A 15,796-nucleotide genomic window follows, 5' to 3' on the forward strand; every position below is an offset into this window, starting at 1 on the left:
TTGCCAGGGTTGGAGGATCTGAGCTCTGGGGAGAGGCTGAATAGGCTGGGACTGTTTTCCCTGGAGCATTGGAGGCTGAGGGGTGACCTTGTAGAGGTTTACAAAATTATGAGGGGCAAGGATACGGTAAATAGGCGAAGTCTTTTACCTGGGGTCAGGGAGTCCAGAACTAGAGGTCATAGGTTTAAGGTGAGAGGGGAAAGATAAAAAAGAAACCTATGGGGCAACTTTTTCACGCAGAGGGTGGTATGTGTATGGAATGAACTGCTAGAGGAAGTGGTGGAGACTGGTACAATTGTAACATTTAAGAGGCATTTTGATGGGTATGTGAATAGGAAGGGTTTGGAGGAATATGGGCTGGGTGCTGGCAGGTGGGACTAAATTGGGTTGGGATATCTGGTTGGCATGGACGGGTTGGACCGAAGGGTCTGTTTCCATGCTGTACATCTCTATGACTCTAAGTACCTAGAATGTACCTTAAGTGCTAGAAGCTACAGGGATATGAACTATGTGCAGGAAAGTGGGATTAGAAAGGATATCTTTGTGTCTTTGAATCAGCATGGATGAGATGGTCCAAATGACCCCTTTCTGTGCTGTGTCATTCTATGTTTCTATATCTTGCATGTCTGCTGAGTTTCATGATTCCATCAAGTTTGTCAAACTTGATCTCATCAGTGAACCTTTATCGTTCAACTTGTGCCTGATGAAACCCACTGCCATCTAATCATTCCAAATAACATCCATTTATTCCCTGCCACTGAGCTGGACAGAGCAAATGCTTCAGTGATACTTTCTAGACCTCACTGGTGAAGTGTGGCATTCTCACAGACACCTGGGAATCACTGACCCAAAACCGTCCAAAATGGCGGAAGAACATGAAGGAAGTGGTCGAGCACCTCAAGATTTGCCATTGAGAAAAATGAAAGCCAGATGGTGGAAGGAGCACACTGCCACATCAATGCCCCACCCACCCATCCATCCTATGTCCACTACCTGCCCCAAGTGTAATGTAGCCTACAGTAGCTGCATTGGTATAAACCACCTACAGACTCACCCTGAGAGTGGAAGAGAGTCATCCTCGTCTGTGAGGAACTGCCCGTGATATTACAGCTGTAGAGTCATAGAATTTCACAGCACGGAAACAGACCCTTTGATCCAATTAGTCTGCACCAACCAGATATCCTAATCTAATCTCATCCTATTTGCCAGCACTTGGCCCATATCCGTCTAAACCCTTCCTATTCATATACCCAGATTCTTTTTAAATGTTGCAATTGTACCAGCCTCCACCACTTCCTCTAGCAGCTCATTCCACTCATGCACCATCTCTGCATGGAATGGTTGTCTCTTAGGTTCCTTTTAAACCTTTCCCCCCTCTCCTTAAACCTATGCCCTGAAGTTTTGAACTCGCCTACTCTGGGAAAAAGACCTTGGCTATTCACCCTATCCATACCTCTCCTGATTTTACGAATCCCTCTAAAATCACCCGTCAGCTTCTGATGCTGCAGGGAGAAAAGCTCCAGTCTATTCAGCCTCTTCCACAGCTCCCTTCAATCCCAGTAACATTCATTCAGAACTTCCCTATCCAGGTAAATATTAATTTTCATGCATTGTCATAATTTTTTAATAGTAAAGATTTGTGCACACATGGCTAGATGCAATGCAATATATTGATTGTATTTTATACTGACTCATAGACTCTCCTGTACATTCCAGGCAAATTATTCTGAGGAAACAGATGGCCATTTCTATTAGTGCTGTTTTTTTTGTTTGCTCCAGTTCTCTGCTGATTTTGTTGAGGAGTCAGTTCCTGGTACTGTTGGAAAACACTCATTGATGACATCTTGGATGAGGCAGCTCATTTAGTGGAAAATTGTCTTTCATTCAGTCTATCTGAAATAGTAAGATTGGAGGATATCTGCAGAACCATTTAGCGTCATGGTGAATGAGAGCTTCACTCATAGGCATGTCATTAGTTCTGTTCTCATGGGCTTCCTTGAGAATTGAAATCTTTGCAAGCATAAATCCTCTGTCAAAGTTCTTTGGGGAACTATTGCAGTGGCAGTACAGCTATGGAAAAAATTGAAAACTGCTGAGCAGTTGTCACAAGCTCATGAAGTGTCAGCAAAAAAAAACAATGCTGAACAGAATCGGTGCTGAATTAGCACTCCTGGTGTTCATTGCCTTACCTTAGAGACATTATGGACTGGGGTAGGCCATTCAGCCTAGAACCAACTCCACCATTCTATTAGATCATAATAGTTCTGCACTTCAACTCTAGTTTCTTGTTTGTACTCCAATGGGGAGATATTTATTTGCATAGGTCCAATTTTACAGGTGTTACATACACTTGTGCTGATTCTAAATTGGGCAGCACCACCGAGAAGCCCACACAGCATTCTTCATTAATATTAATTCCAAATACTCTATGTTCTATTGGGAGTCAGCATTGTGCTGCCAGGTGTGACGCTACTTGAACTAATTTCTTCCCTAATATTTTTTGAATGTTTGACCATCAAAAATGCTTGATGATTCACCACTTCCAATAGGCCTGTTCCTCCAGTATGCCAGGTGGAAATGTACAGAATTAATTTGCTTGTTTTGGATCACATGATAGCATCAAAATTGTTGGTATATGTATATATGGTTACATATTTTAACATTATTCATTATAAGGTTAATAACAATGTTTTCGCAGCCAGTCACATACATTGCACCTTTTTAAATTTCTTCTGAAAACTCACAAATGTATAATAACATCAATTTCAGCTTTGACAGAGTTCTTCATTAATGAAACCCAATACAGGTTAAGAATTTGACAGCATTAATTTCCCATTCCCAATTCTCTGCGTATAGATGGTGACTGATACTTGTTTGAGGTGTAAATGCATCTACAGTACAGTTGGGGAGAGAGTTTTAACCTCGATGTGTGTATTAAGGCATATCTAATTGAGTACATTATTGCATGTGTGCCCTTTATACAGTACATATAATTAATTGGAAGGGGTCTTGAGAGATGATGGATTAACTCAATTTTGCAATTTCAGTGCACTAACTTCAAACTGGTAAAACTGTTTGGCTAGACTGATCTGAGGGGTCAAGGAGAAACTGAAAAACAGCAATTTCAAACAATAGAGAAAACCTGATCAGAATATACTAATGCATAGGAAAAGAGCTAAAACAGATTGAAACAAAATTCTTTGGACTCAAACTATGTTCAATTTTATTCATTTTGAACTTTTCAATACTGGACTAGGTCTGATGTACAGCACACTATTTTCCAATGTTGTTTCTGAGTATCATAAGCATGACAATAGCGACTATTATTAGTGCTTGATTATAAAAACTATTGAAGGGCTCTTGTGGTGCAGTGGTACTGTCCCTACCTCTTGGCCAGAAGGTGCTTGAAGCCTCATCTGCTTGGCTGTCTGGCAGAAAGCAGAGAGTGGGGATAAAAGGGTCCTTCTCAGGATGGCAGCCGGTGACAAGTGGTGTTCTGCAAGGTTCAGTGTTGGGACCACAACTTTTCACTTTAAACATTAACGATCAAGATGAAGGAACTAAGGGCATTCTGGCTAAGTTGGCAGATGATACAAAGATAGGTCGAGGGATAGGCACCATTGAGGAGGTGGGGATGCTGCAGAAGGATTTGGACGGCTTAGCAGTGTGGGCAAAGAAGTGGCAGATGGAGTACAACGTGGGAAAGTGTGAGGTCATGCACTTTGGTAGGAAGAATAGAGGCATGGACTACTTTCTAAATGGGCAGAAAATTCACAAATCTGAACTACAAAGAGACTTGAGAGTTCTCATTCAGGATTCTTTCAAGGTAAATTTGCAAGTTGAGTCAGTAATTAGGAAGGCAAATGCAATGATGGCATTTATTTTGAGAGAACTTGAATATCAAAGCAGGGATGTACCGCTAAGGCTCTATAAGGCTCTGTTCAGACCACAGTTGGAGTATTGTGCACAGTTTTGGGCCTCATATCTCAGGTAGGATGTACTGGCCTTGGAATGCATTCAGAGGAGGTTCATGAGAATAGTCCCAGAAATGAAAGGCTTAACATATGAGGAACCCCTTTTGAGGACTCTGGGTTTATACTCAATGGAGGTTAGAAGGATGATGGGGATCTAATTGAAACATACAGAATACTGAATGACCTGGATAGAGAAGACGTTTCCATTAGTAGGAGAGACTGGAACCCAAGAGCACAGTCTTAGAGTAAAGGGAAGACCTTTTAGAACAGTGATATGGAAAAACTTCTTCAGCTAGATAGTGGTGAATCTATGGAATTCATTGCCACAGAAGGCTGGGGAGGTCACATCATTGAGGATATTTAAGATTGAAATAAGTTCTTGAGTATCAAGGGGACCAAAGGTTATGGGGAGAAAGTGGGAGAATGAGGTTGAGAAACTTACCAGCCATGATTGAATGGCAGAGCAGATTCAATGGGCTGAACAGCATAATTTCTGCTCCTATGTCTTCTGGTCTTATATCTGTCATAACATATCAGAGAAAAAAATTTAAATATGTCTTTAAATTATTGAATCAAAGATTGAGAATTTCAATTTATAAATAGACATCGTTAAAGTTCTTTGTTAATCACTGAGCAGCAATGTTCCCCAGAGTTTCAGGCCCTTGGCAATTGGGTCATAAGGGGATTAGAAACCCATCACTGTTGAGAACAATCAGCCAGCTCTGATGTTACCCAAATGGCCAATCACTGGGTTAACGGTAGGCTGCTCTCAAAGTTGCAGAACCTCCAACACTGAAAATACAGCAGATTGTCTTTAGATAAGACAGAGTGCTGCCATTTCTTTTTATCAGTGCAGACGTGATAAACTGAAGGGTCCTCTGTACTGTATGAATCTATAAATAGTGTAAATTGCAGAGGTACTGGCTGTAATTTTTCAATTCCCTTTAGGTATAGTGAAAGTGCTAACTGTCTACAGAATTGTGAATATTGCACTCTTACTCAAGAAAGGATGTAAGGATAAACCCTAAGAATAGAGGGTAAGGCACTGTAACCTTTTTGGAGGGAAAGTTTTGAGAAATTATGATTTTGAACAAAATTAACTGTCACTTCGACAAAGATGGCTCAGTTAACAGTAGTCAGCACAGATTTGCTAAGGGCAAACTGTGCTTAACTAATTTGAGTTTTTTTGATGAGATAACTGAAAAGGTTAATGAGCATAATATGGTTCATGTAATGTGCGAGGACTTTCCAAAAGATTCTTGATAAAGTGCCACATTACAGGTTTGTCAGCAATGTTAAAGTTTATGCAATAAAAATGACAATACCAGTGCAGATACAAAATTAGTTGGCACAGGAACAACCAAATCAGGGATATGTTGTTGGAGAATTGCTCTTGCAGAAAGCTGGCATGGACATGATGGATCAAATGGCCTCCCCCTCTGCCAATGAAATCATCCTTTAATTTAATGATTTTTGTGTAACTTCCTAAAATTCTGTAGCTTGCAAATGACATCTGCTGGAAGGTTTAGCCTGGGTGCTAGGTCAAGGATGAAAATTCACATAGTACCCATTGGGAAATCACTGCTTAAAATGATATTGTACACTTTGCACTGTGGACGACAGCAGCAAAGTTCAACCATCTTTTTCATGAGTTCCTGAAACTTGGAAGTTTCCTAATGAGTGTAGTTCTCTCAGTGGGGGCGAGGATTCTTCCCATTTGGTTTCACATAACCCTCATGTCAATGCACAATTTAGTCATCTTAACTGACTAAATAGTGGAAAGCTTGGTCAATGTTTTTGACACTGGCTTTAGCTGAATTAAATTAGAGCGTAGCCAACATGCTTATACGTAGGATTGGTGTCTGAGTTTAGGCTCAAGCCAAACTCTAGGGAGGTTCTCAAACAAAAGCTAAATACTGCAGGTACTGAAAAACAAAGATAATGTTTCGAGTCCAGTGACTCATCATCTTGGACTCAAAATGTTAACTCTGTTTCTGTCTCCACAGATGCTGTTAGATCTACTTGGTTTCTCCAGCACTTTGCGTTTTCATTTTTTGTATCTGCTGTGGTTTACCTGGCTTGGGATAAGTGTAAGCATAAGCACATTAATGTTTCGTGTCAGACAAATAAAATATTTGGCAGCTTGGTTTCTAGATCACAGACAATCAACTTTGTACTTTTATTCATAATATGCCACAAGGACCTTTGTGGTTTTTGGATTTCCTCCATTCTGTGCAGACATATTTTGAATAAAACAGTTAGATAAGTGAAAGATTAGCTTATGCCTCAATGTTTTGCTATTTGAAGTTCAAATTCACTTTGCCGATTTGGAATTTTCTAAAAGAGATACGTAACTCCATGGAAAAGGTTTGTCAAGCTACTTGTTTTTATACATTTGAGAATACTTGTTCAATGGCTCATATCTGCAAAACAAAATAAAACTCAGCTGTTTTTTGACTTGCTTCTTGCAACCTAAAATAGTTTGCAAATATCTTTGATTCAGATAATTCTTCTTTATAACTAAGTTACTTGAAACAGAATGCTTATAACAAATTATTTATCCATTTCTAGTAGTAGAACTTAAACGGGAAGATCAAGCAATGAGTTGAAAAGCTTTTCCTAATTGCTTCCCTAATAAAATTAGTTTGTTAATTAATGCCATGTCGGGGAAAAAAGTAGTAATTGTCCACTTTAGCTGAGAATAAATGTCAACATAACAATGTCAACACTCAAATTTAGATTGTCTGTGTGAATGAGGAAACGAGATTGAAGGGAGATCAGAGCAAAGCTGGTAATTGTGAATAGAATTATCTGTTCTAATTATTGCTGTTTTTCTCCTCAACAGGGTGTCCTATTCAGTTCATGTCTCCGAGGATTATCCAGGTACTCAGTTCTCTGCAAGTCCTATTAAGAATATGGTCGATATTTGTCACATTTGAATGTCCCTTCATTGGGTTAAGCAGGCTGCTTATATCGTGTGTACTGATTGGATTTTAATTGAATAGATAGGTCAGTTTGCACAGTTGGGTGGTTTGTGAAGCAAAGAAATACCAAAAACGTTGGTTCAATTCCTGCATCAGCTGAGGTTACCATGAATCTCCTACCTTTTCAACCTTGCCATTCACCTAAGGTGCAGAGACCTTTAGGTTAAACTCACCACCATTCCTCGCTCTAATGAGAAAGTAGCCCAGTGGTCAGCTGGAACAATGGCTGCTTTACTTGATTGATGGGTAGACTGATGCGGTCAAATGGAAGATAGACTTCAAGCTGGTGGAAATTACTATAAACTGCTTGCCATGTTAAACTGGTAAACCAAATGTCTGCCTGGATAATTAGTAGGTAAGTGATATATAAACTGACCTAGAGCTGACTTAAATTGAATCTGAGTACTGGAGAACTAAATGGGGAAGACAACCAAATTTTTCATAATGCATTAAGTGTCCATTTAAGCAAAGAAGTGTTAAACTTCCTTTCACATGACAAGAGAAGCTTTTTTCATTTTAGAATGAATCAAAATTGCTAATCCTGGAGAGACACTGTCACCAACAGTAGTACTTTTGTAAATCATCATTTACAAAAGATAATCATTAATCTTAAAATCCTTTTGTTTCTTTTTGTCGATCTGTTAGTTCTGTTTTGAGTATAGTCATTAACACAGAATGCTTCAGCTTTCTGACAGTGTTGAGCTCAGTACCGCCTCCAAGCCAGAACTGGTGAAATGAGATCATCAGCAAAAATAGTCACAAACAATCAACAGAAGCTTGGCGAAATGATAAAACCTGTGATATGACTTGGAATTTTAAAGGGAATCTTGCTTCTGCAATACTTTCTGTTCACCTCATTGGTTTATTGAAATATTTCTGAAAACAGTAACCTACATTGCAGCACCTGAAAGATAATTTAAACTGTTCTACTGAAGTTGAGCTGCAGACATTATTAACAACTCTCATTGTAGCTTTTGTTGGGAAGTGCTAGTTGGGCTGATTCTGAGGTCCTGGTGCTGCCTTCAGCAGTGAATACGATTTAAGAATCTCAAAGGCACGGATGGGACCAAAAGGCAATTTTTGATGAGGCAGCTAGCCAGTGGCAGCCTGTGGAAACCTGGTCCAATCCACTATTAAGAGTTGGAGCTGCTGAAATTTGACTATTCCCTGTCACCAGCCCAAATTAGATAAGTAAGGAGGCCAGAAATGTTTGTGCGTTAGAAGACGAGGAGGAGAGCTTGACACAGGAGTGGATTTTGCTGAGGTTATTTCTATTTTGCAGAAAATACGTTGGAACTTCCAACTCTGAAATCTTTGCAATTTGCTGCTGGAAGGCTGACCTGATTTTGAGGGTAGTCATCTAAAGCAACAGCCACCCAAATACTGGATCAGAAATCTCGTCAGCACCAGGAAAGTGATCCTGAGGTGGCATTGGTCATCTTTTGCAGCCTGGCAGGTCACCATTGCTGCCATCAGTCCGACTCCTGCATAAACCTGTGAAGCTGGGAAGGCATCACCAAGCAGTGGAGACGGCTTGCCTAACACTCTAGCCCCAATACCACATCCCATTGAAAATTCAGTCTGTGTTAGCAGATTTAAATATATGTGGTTGCTCAAAGGAGCAGCATGTTGAAAACATAGAAAGAGTCTGAAGCATTGCTCCTGAAAAATGTCTGTTTCTGTCGATAAGGCAACATTTACAGCACAGTGGAATTATTGCTAAACCAAGTGAGGCAGAGAGGAGAGGTTTGTTTGAGCTACAGGAGAGAATTCTATATTGACAAAAACATCTAATACGACCAGAGAATGTTTTGCGATAGATCCCTCAGTGCCTCCACTTTCAAATCCTAAGCGGAGGAAGCTTTGGAGGTACTGAGCAAGCAGGCCATAGCTGGAGTCAGATTCAGCAAATTAAGTAGGTGGGTGCTAGCAGAGCGTCAGCCTGATTCACTTCTCACTTTTCCCCGTGCCACTTCCTTGTAAATCTCCTTCTGTACTCAGCATTAGGTAGGTGGAAACTGGATTATGAAAACTTTTTATCATTTGTGAAAGCTTTGTGTTGTCTGTTCCTCTGAAACCTACTGTTCTTTCCATGTTATATCGCCTTTTAATGTGCCAAAGACATAGAAGAGGAAGAACAACAGAGGCAGCTTCTGCTTTATGTTCTTTCATCAACATCATCATGAGTCACATCACACATTTACTGTGTCACAGTGTTTACTTCTTTTTGCTATAGAGTACCTGTTTTTAGGTAAATTGGGTTGCACAGGAATCATTAGAAACCTTAAAGCTCAAAGTAATACTAATTTGCACATAAGCCCATTGCGATTTGTCTTATCATGATTTTACTCTCCAGCATACAGCAGATTGGCCAGAGAAGTCCTTTATGTATATCTGCAGCCCTCTATTTTATTTCACTGTAATGCCATACATCCTGATATATCTGGCAGGGCCAGACCAATCTGAAGTGGATACCTATATGATAGGCTGTGCTTTGACTGTAGATTTTTTGTGAGTGGATGATGACATGCTGTGTATTTATTGTTCACCCTTAGTTTTCTAAGCCACTTCAGAGGACAGGTTTGAGTTAATCATACTGAGAAATTGGAGTTGCACTGGTGTTTAGAAGAACTTCCTGAAACATGATATTTTTACCTTGACAGCGTAGATGTAGAGATGTTCTTTCTCCTTTTGAGAGTGCCATTAACCAGAGGGCATAATCTCAGAATAAGGGGTTGCCCATTTAAAACAGACGAGGACTGATTTCGTCAGAGAATTCACTGTGGAATTCTTAGTGCAGAGGGCTGTAGAAGTTGGGTTGATCCTATATATTGAAGGCTAAAAGAGATTAATGTTTAATCAGTGAGTGAATCAAGGGTTATAGGGATAAGGCAGTAAAGTGGAATTGAGGATTATTGTCTCAGCCACGATCTCACTGAATGACAGAGCAAACTTAATGAATCAAATGGCCTACTTCTGTTCCTACATTTTATGCTTTGTTGTCCAGTTTCATTCCCTGAAGGAAATTAGTGAATTAGTCTGTCTTTAAATCTAAGAAATTAATGATCAGTTACTTTTTATTTCCCATTATTTCATTTCAACTCTTTTCAAAGTGCAGTGATAGGATTTGAATCCATTGGATTAATTCAAGCCCCTAGACCAATGCAATAATATAACCACATTGCTCCTGTTCTTTGATAAAATTGATGTCATCCTATCACCTACACAACTACCTTCCCCCCCCCACCTCCTATGTATCTCTCAGCAACACCCCCTCCCCCACCATTCATGATGAAGGGCTTATGCCCGAAAGGTCAACTCTCCACCTCGGATGCTGCCTGACCTGCTGTGTTTTTCCAGCGCCACACATTTCATCATAGTAGGTGACTAGATGACAGAGATTTAACTATTGCAGCCTTCAGGTGCAAGGAAATCTGGGAAGTTGTCTTTACAGTTTCCATAATGCCCGTACAGATTGGACATGGGGTGTTATCCTCAAGTATTGAATTTTCTGCCTCGGAACAAATTTATTGCTGAAAATCGGTGCATGAAAACATGGCCAGAAATATTTTCAACATTTGTAATTTCACCAAGACACAGCACTAAGGCATTTATGAACCCGAATGGAATAACCTAAGAAATTGGCAGCTGTGCGACTTGCATAAAGGTTTGAAAAGACCTCTTACGTGCAACCTTTAAATCATTCACCTCATTCTCAGGTGGGTCACTGTAACTTTCTGCTGGCAGTGCATTGCAGTGTTATTCTCTCGCCTATATTCCTGATTGTTGCACATTGCAGTCTCAGCTTGCAGTGGTGTGGCTTGTTTTCTATCTACAGTTGGGACAGTTCCCACAGTACCAGTTACAGCAGACAAACAACTGTGTGCATATCAGACTGAGTAAGCTCTGTTGACTAGAAGTTGAAATTTGTATTTCTGACCACAAGACATTTACCAGTAGCTCAAGAAGGTTCATACAAAATACCAATGGGAAAACATTATTGCACCCAGTAGAATCAGTGAGAAGTATATCTGTGACCAGAAAAATAGTTTTCAGGGCTCAGCTATGCTGTCGTCAAAGTGGCAGACTCAACTCTGTGATCGTATGTGTGCCTCTTTGGAACTGAGAACAGAATCAAAACTGACATTTCAGTATGAGGGTGGTAAAGAGCTGGGAATTTGTGTTGCAGACGTTTCATCCCCTGTCTAGGTGACAGCCCCAGTGCTTGGGAGCCTCCTGTGAAGCGCTTCTGTGATCTTTCCTCTGGCATTTGTAGTGGTTTGAATTTGCCGCTTCCGGTTGTCAGTTCCCGCTGTCCTCTGCAGTGGCCGGTATATTGGGTCCAGGTCGATGTGCTTGTTGATTGAATCAGTGGATGAATGCCATGCCTCTAGGAATTCCCTGGCTGTTCTCTGTTTGGCTTGTCCTATAATAATAGTGTTATCCCAGTCAAACTCATGTTGCTTGTCATTTGCGTGTGTGGCGACTAAGGATAGCTGGTCATGTCGTTTCGTGGCTAGTTGGTGTTCATGGATGCGGATCGTTAGCTGTCTTCCTGTTTGTGCTATTTAGTGTTTTGTATAGTCCTTGCATGGGATTTTGTATACTATGTTGGTTTTGGAATCAGATTCACTAGAGAAGAAGAAAAGGACAATCAACTCCCATACCTAGACGTGATGGTACAGAGAATACCTAATGGAGAATTCACCACAAAGGTATACAGGAAAGCCACATATACAGACCAAATCCTGAACTACGAAAGCAACCACCCCAACTCACACAAAAGAAGTTGCATCAAGACACTGTTCAAAAGGGCCACAACACACTGCAGCACACCAGAACTGCAAAAAGAGGAAGAAGAACACCTCTACAATGTATTCGCCAAAAATGGAAAACCCCCGCAATTTCATCAACAGATGCCTAAGGGAAAGACAACGGAACGAGGACATGCCACAACCCAAAGGACTAGCCACACTACCGTACATCAAGAACATTTCTGAACTGACAGCCAGACTACTACGACCACTAAGACTCATAACAGCACACAAACCAACAGCCACTCTCAGACAACAACTCACCAGGACAAAGGACCTGACACCCAGCATGAGCAAAGCCAACGTAGCATACAAAATCCCATGAAGGACTGCACAAAACACTACATAGGAGAAACAGGAAGACAGCTAACGATCTGCATCAATGAACACCAACTAGCCACGAAACGACACGACCAACTATCCTTAGTAGTCAGATGACAAGCAACATGAGTTTGACTGGGACAACACTACTATTATAGGACAAGCCAAACAGAGAACAGCCAGGGAATTCCTAGAGGCATGGCACTCATCCACTGATTCAATCAACAAGCACATCGACCTGGACCCAATATACTGGCCACTGCAGCGGACAGCAACTGACAACTGGAAGCGGCAGATTCAAACCACTACAAATGCCAGAGGAAAGATCACAGAAGCGCTTCACAGGAGGCTCCCAAGCACTGATGATGTCACCTAGACAGGGGACGAAACGTCTACAACACAAATTCCCAGGTCGGCAAACAGAACCACAACAGCCACCACCCGAATTACAAATCTTCGAACAATCTTTGAAGGTGGTAAAGAATATCATGCAAATTCTTATCTGTCAACTGGCTTTTCCTGATATTTCCCAAAACACGGATTTTTGGCAGCTTGCCATCCCCAAAGACATCCTGTTGCCAAAGTCAGGGCTTCCATTTGTGGCAACACTAATATTTAAAGAGATCATGGTGTTTCCACGTTTGGTTAATTTGGGTGAAAAGGGTTGTCATTCTTGACCTTATAGTTATCTGCATTGGAATGATAATAATTGATTGAGTGGTCCTGATGAAGTGTGATTAGCATTATATCTGTCACACAATGGACTTGCACTGGAAGTCAATGTATAGCTTAGGCCATGAAGTGAAACTAAATTGGTTTAATTAAAATGTTAGATTAAATCTATTCGAACCCATCATCATCTTGAAGCATCAGATCTCAACAGAAGCTTGTTACATCACTGTATGTTATTTTGAGGACTTGAGCTTTCTGGGCATGTCTAAAGAGTACAGATTATTTTGCGCAGTTAACTGAATGACTTATCACTGTTGAATGACCATTAAAATGCGAAATGAGATTTGTTTCAAATTGTTAATGATAGTCATTGCAAGAGGAGAGTGCTGAGAATTCTTTTAAAAAATCCTGGGGTCACTTTTCCTGATACGTTGCCCTTTCCTCCCACGTCACCTGATTCGGTTATGTTGACTGATCCACCACCATTTTCCCAGTGAAATCTCCTTTGCAGCAGAAGAGTCTCGCACTCTGTCCCCCAAGGTGGCAGTGAGGAGGTGAGGACATGGGGCGGAGAGGTTGCTTCAGTGAAACTCCAAGCTGTGAAAGCTTTGGTTTGGTTACACTGAGGAGTTGTATGCATGGCCAGCTGAGTGCCCAGCCATCCTTGGTTATGGACATTGAAGGCCCCTCACCCAGAGTACAGTCTGTGTTCTTGCCATCCTTAATAGTTCTTCTAAGTGTTGCTCAGCCTAGAAGACTGTTTCAGTAGCTGAGGGAGAGAATCCGAAAGACAGAGTGCACAATTAAGTATACCCTTGTGGTACCGTTGAGCACTAAGATGTAGTTTTAAAGACTGAAATTTTAAGTAAGTGAAAAGCTTCTTGAGCATTTTGAGAGTTCACATTTAAATTTTGTGAGCACCATTCAAATTTAATTTGAATTTTTAATTTGAATATAATTGAATACAATTATAAAGTGTTAAATACTTCTTATGATTAAACTAACCTAAAACAGTCAGGGAACCTATTTTGTGCATCAACCATAATCTCACTATTCCTGACAGCTGTGTGCCTGCAAATAGACAGGAAATGAGGTCTCATTCTTGAGACTTTGTGAATGACTGACTATTTTTATTGTATTTTCTCTGTTTCCTTTTTACATGAGTCTTCTCTTATATTCCATTCAGACCCAAAACATGTTCAGTAAATGATGCCACTGTTCTCAAACAGGGCTTTTTCTATTGCTCAGTATCTCCTGCCTTCTGTTGAGCCTAGTGTCCAAAGGGTAATTGAAACTAAATCCATGAGCCTTTAATGTTGGAATGACCATATTTAGAAATATCAGAGTCCTTTGCTCTTAATAATCAAGATTTAGCTAATGCATTACATTTCCTCCATCTTAATCCCTTTAAGCATTTATATGTTAACAACTATAACTGTGCTAAACCTGGCATTTTTCAACCATTTCTGGGAGCACAGTAGTTTGATTTGAGAACAAAGTGATCCAGATTATTAAAACCCATTTCAAAAACACCTCTGAACATTGAAACACAATTGAATGATCAAACTTGGTTTCTCATATTAAAACATAATGAATTAGATCTTTTCATGGCTACTGCAAACTAATGGATCTAACCCCCAGAAAGAACTATGACCTTAAACTAATGGAAAAGATTTTTGGTGGAATGTAATCCAGGTGACAATGGAAAGTGGATGGAAACATCTTGCTGCAATCTTTGATAAAGATCAACCATATTAAATTGTTATCAGGCACTTAAGTGGCTAACAGCTTGTATTCCTGCAGACCCCAAAGATGAAAACCATGCCCCCAGGGAGCTGATAATTCAAACAAAAGACAACATTACATCTATTAGAGGCTGAAGGTCACCAAAGGACCCAGGCCACAGACAAATAAGTGTGGGCAGTAAGGGGGAGTCTGAAGAAAGAACAAAGGGAGTGTCAGCAAGCCTCCCCTCTCCAATTCTGGATCTCTCAATCAGGCACTGATAGCTTTTGTTTGAAAGGACTCTTTAAGGGAACCCACAAGCAAATATGAAGGGTTGTGTTTTTGGGCTCACTACTTGGTGACTACCTCACCTGCCAACAAAGAAGGGATGAGGCCCCAAGTGGGCATTCATTGTACTAATTGCCCACTTAAAAACCCCAGATGTTGAGGTGGGAAGGCTGTCCACAAGCCATTTGCTCCAGTCTTAATCTGAAAAGAGATGGAAGGCAGCAGTTTCCATTGGCTAAATAGTGATGTTGCCACAGGCCCAGAGAGGGAATGGCGTCTTATTGTGCAGTGATAATGAGAGTCAGAAAACTTGGATTCAAGTCCAACCTTATTTCGAGGTTGTTATAACATCTCTGAACAAGTTGGTTTGAGAATTTATCATCCCAGAGGACCCCAGTACTGCTCTAATAGATGACCAGTGGTGAGTTTGACTTGAGACACCACCATGTTTTAGGAAAGGTTGAGAAGGTAGGACTTTCATGGTAACCTCAGCTTGTATGAAAATTGAACCTGCACTGTTGGCATTATTTTGCATCACAAACTAGCCATCCAGCCAACTGACTATGGCCAATAGGTTCCCCTGGCTCCAAAATCATCTGGGAAGCAGGGGTGGGGTGGGGTGGGGAGGTGCATCATTTATTACATCTTTTTATTTCATTGATTTAATCCATAGAAATGATTGTTCTCCTAATCTCTGCAATTGTTTTAACTGCATTTTGTTATGATGAACAAAACACATTTACTTTGAACCTTGAATTGACGTTACTTCCGAGTGGTTTAGTAATATAATCACTAACTTTTTTCCATAGGCATTAAGTTTGGCAAAAAGAAATTGAGAGAAAGTGCTAATGGGTGATGAATTTGAGTATTATGTTCATGGATACATGAAACAAACATCAAGGGACTGAACTGACTTTGATTGTTTAAAACAATATCAAACTTATCCAAGTTAACTTTAGATGTTGGTGTCACGGTGACCTGAGTTTTAGTGTAAACCAGACATGGGTTCAAAGAGTAT

At 40.5% G+C, this 15,796-nt stretch overlaps 1 protein-coding gene across 2 annotated transcripts in view; it reads left to right on the forward strand.

Moving 5' to 3' along the window:
* parp8 (poly (ADP-ribose) polymerase family, member 8) overlaps window positions 1-15,796 on the forward strand; it is a 370,564-nt gene that overhangs the window by 115,249 nt on the left and 239,519 nt on the right. For both annotated transcript variants that reach the window (XM_060829923.1, XM_060829934.1), the window contains exon 3: window positions 6,820-6,857. In XM_060829923.1, the coding sequence (XP_060685906.1) occupies window positions 6,820-6,857 (38 nt within the window). The remainder of the gene's footprint in view (window positions 1-6,819; window positions 6,858-15,796) is intronic.

Source organism: Hemiscyllium ocellatum, chromosome 1 (genome assembly GCF_020745735.1).
Source record: "Hemiscyllium ocellatum isolate sHemOce1 chromosome 1, sHemOce1.pat.X.cur, whole genome shotgun sequence".
Classification (NCBI taxonomy): domain Eukaryota; kingdom Metazoa; phylum Chordata; class Chondrichthyes; order Orectolobiformes; family Hemiscylliidae; genus Hemiscyllium; species Hemiscyllium ocellatum.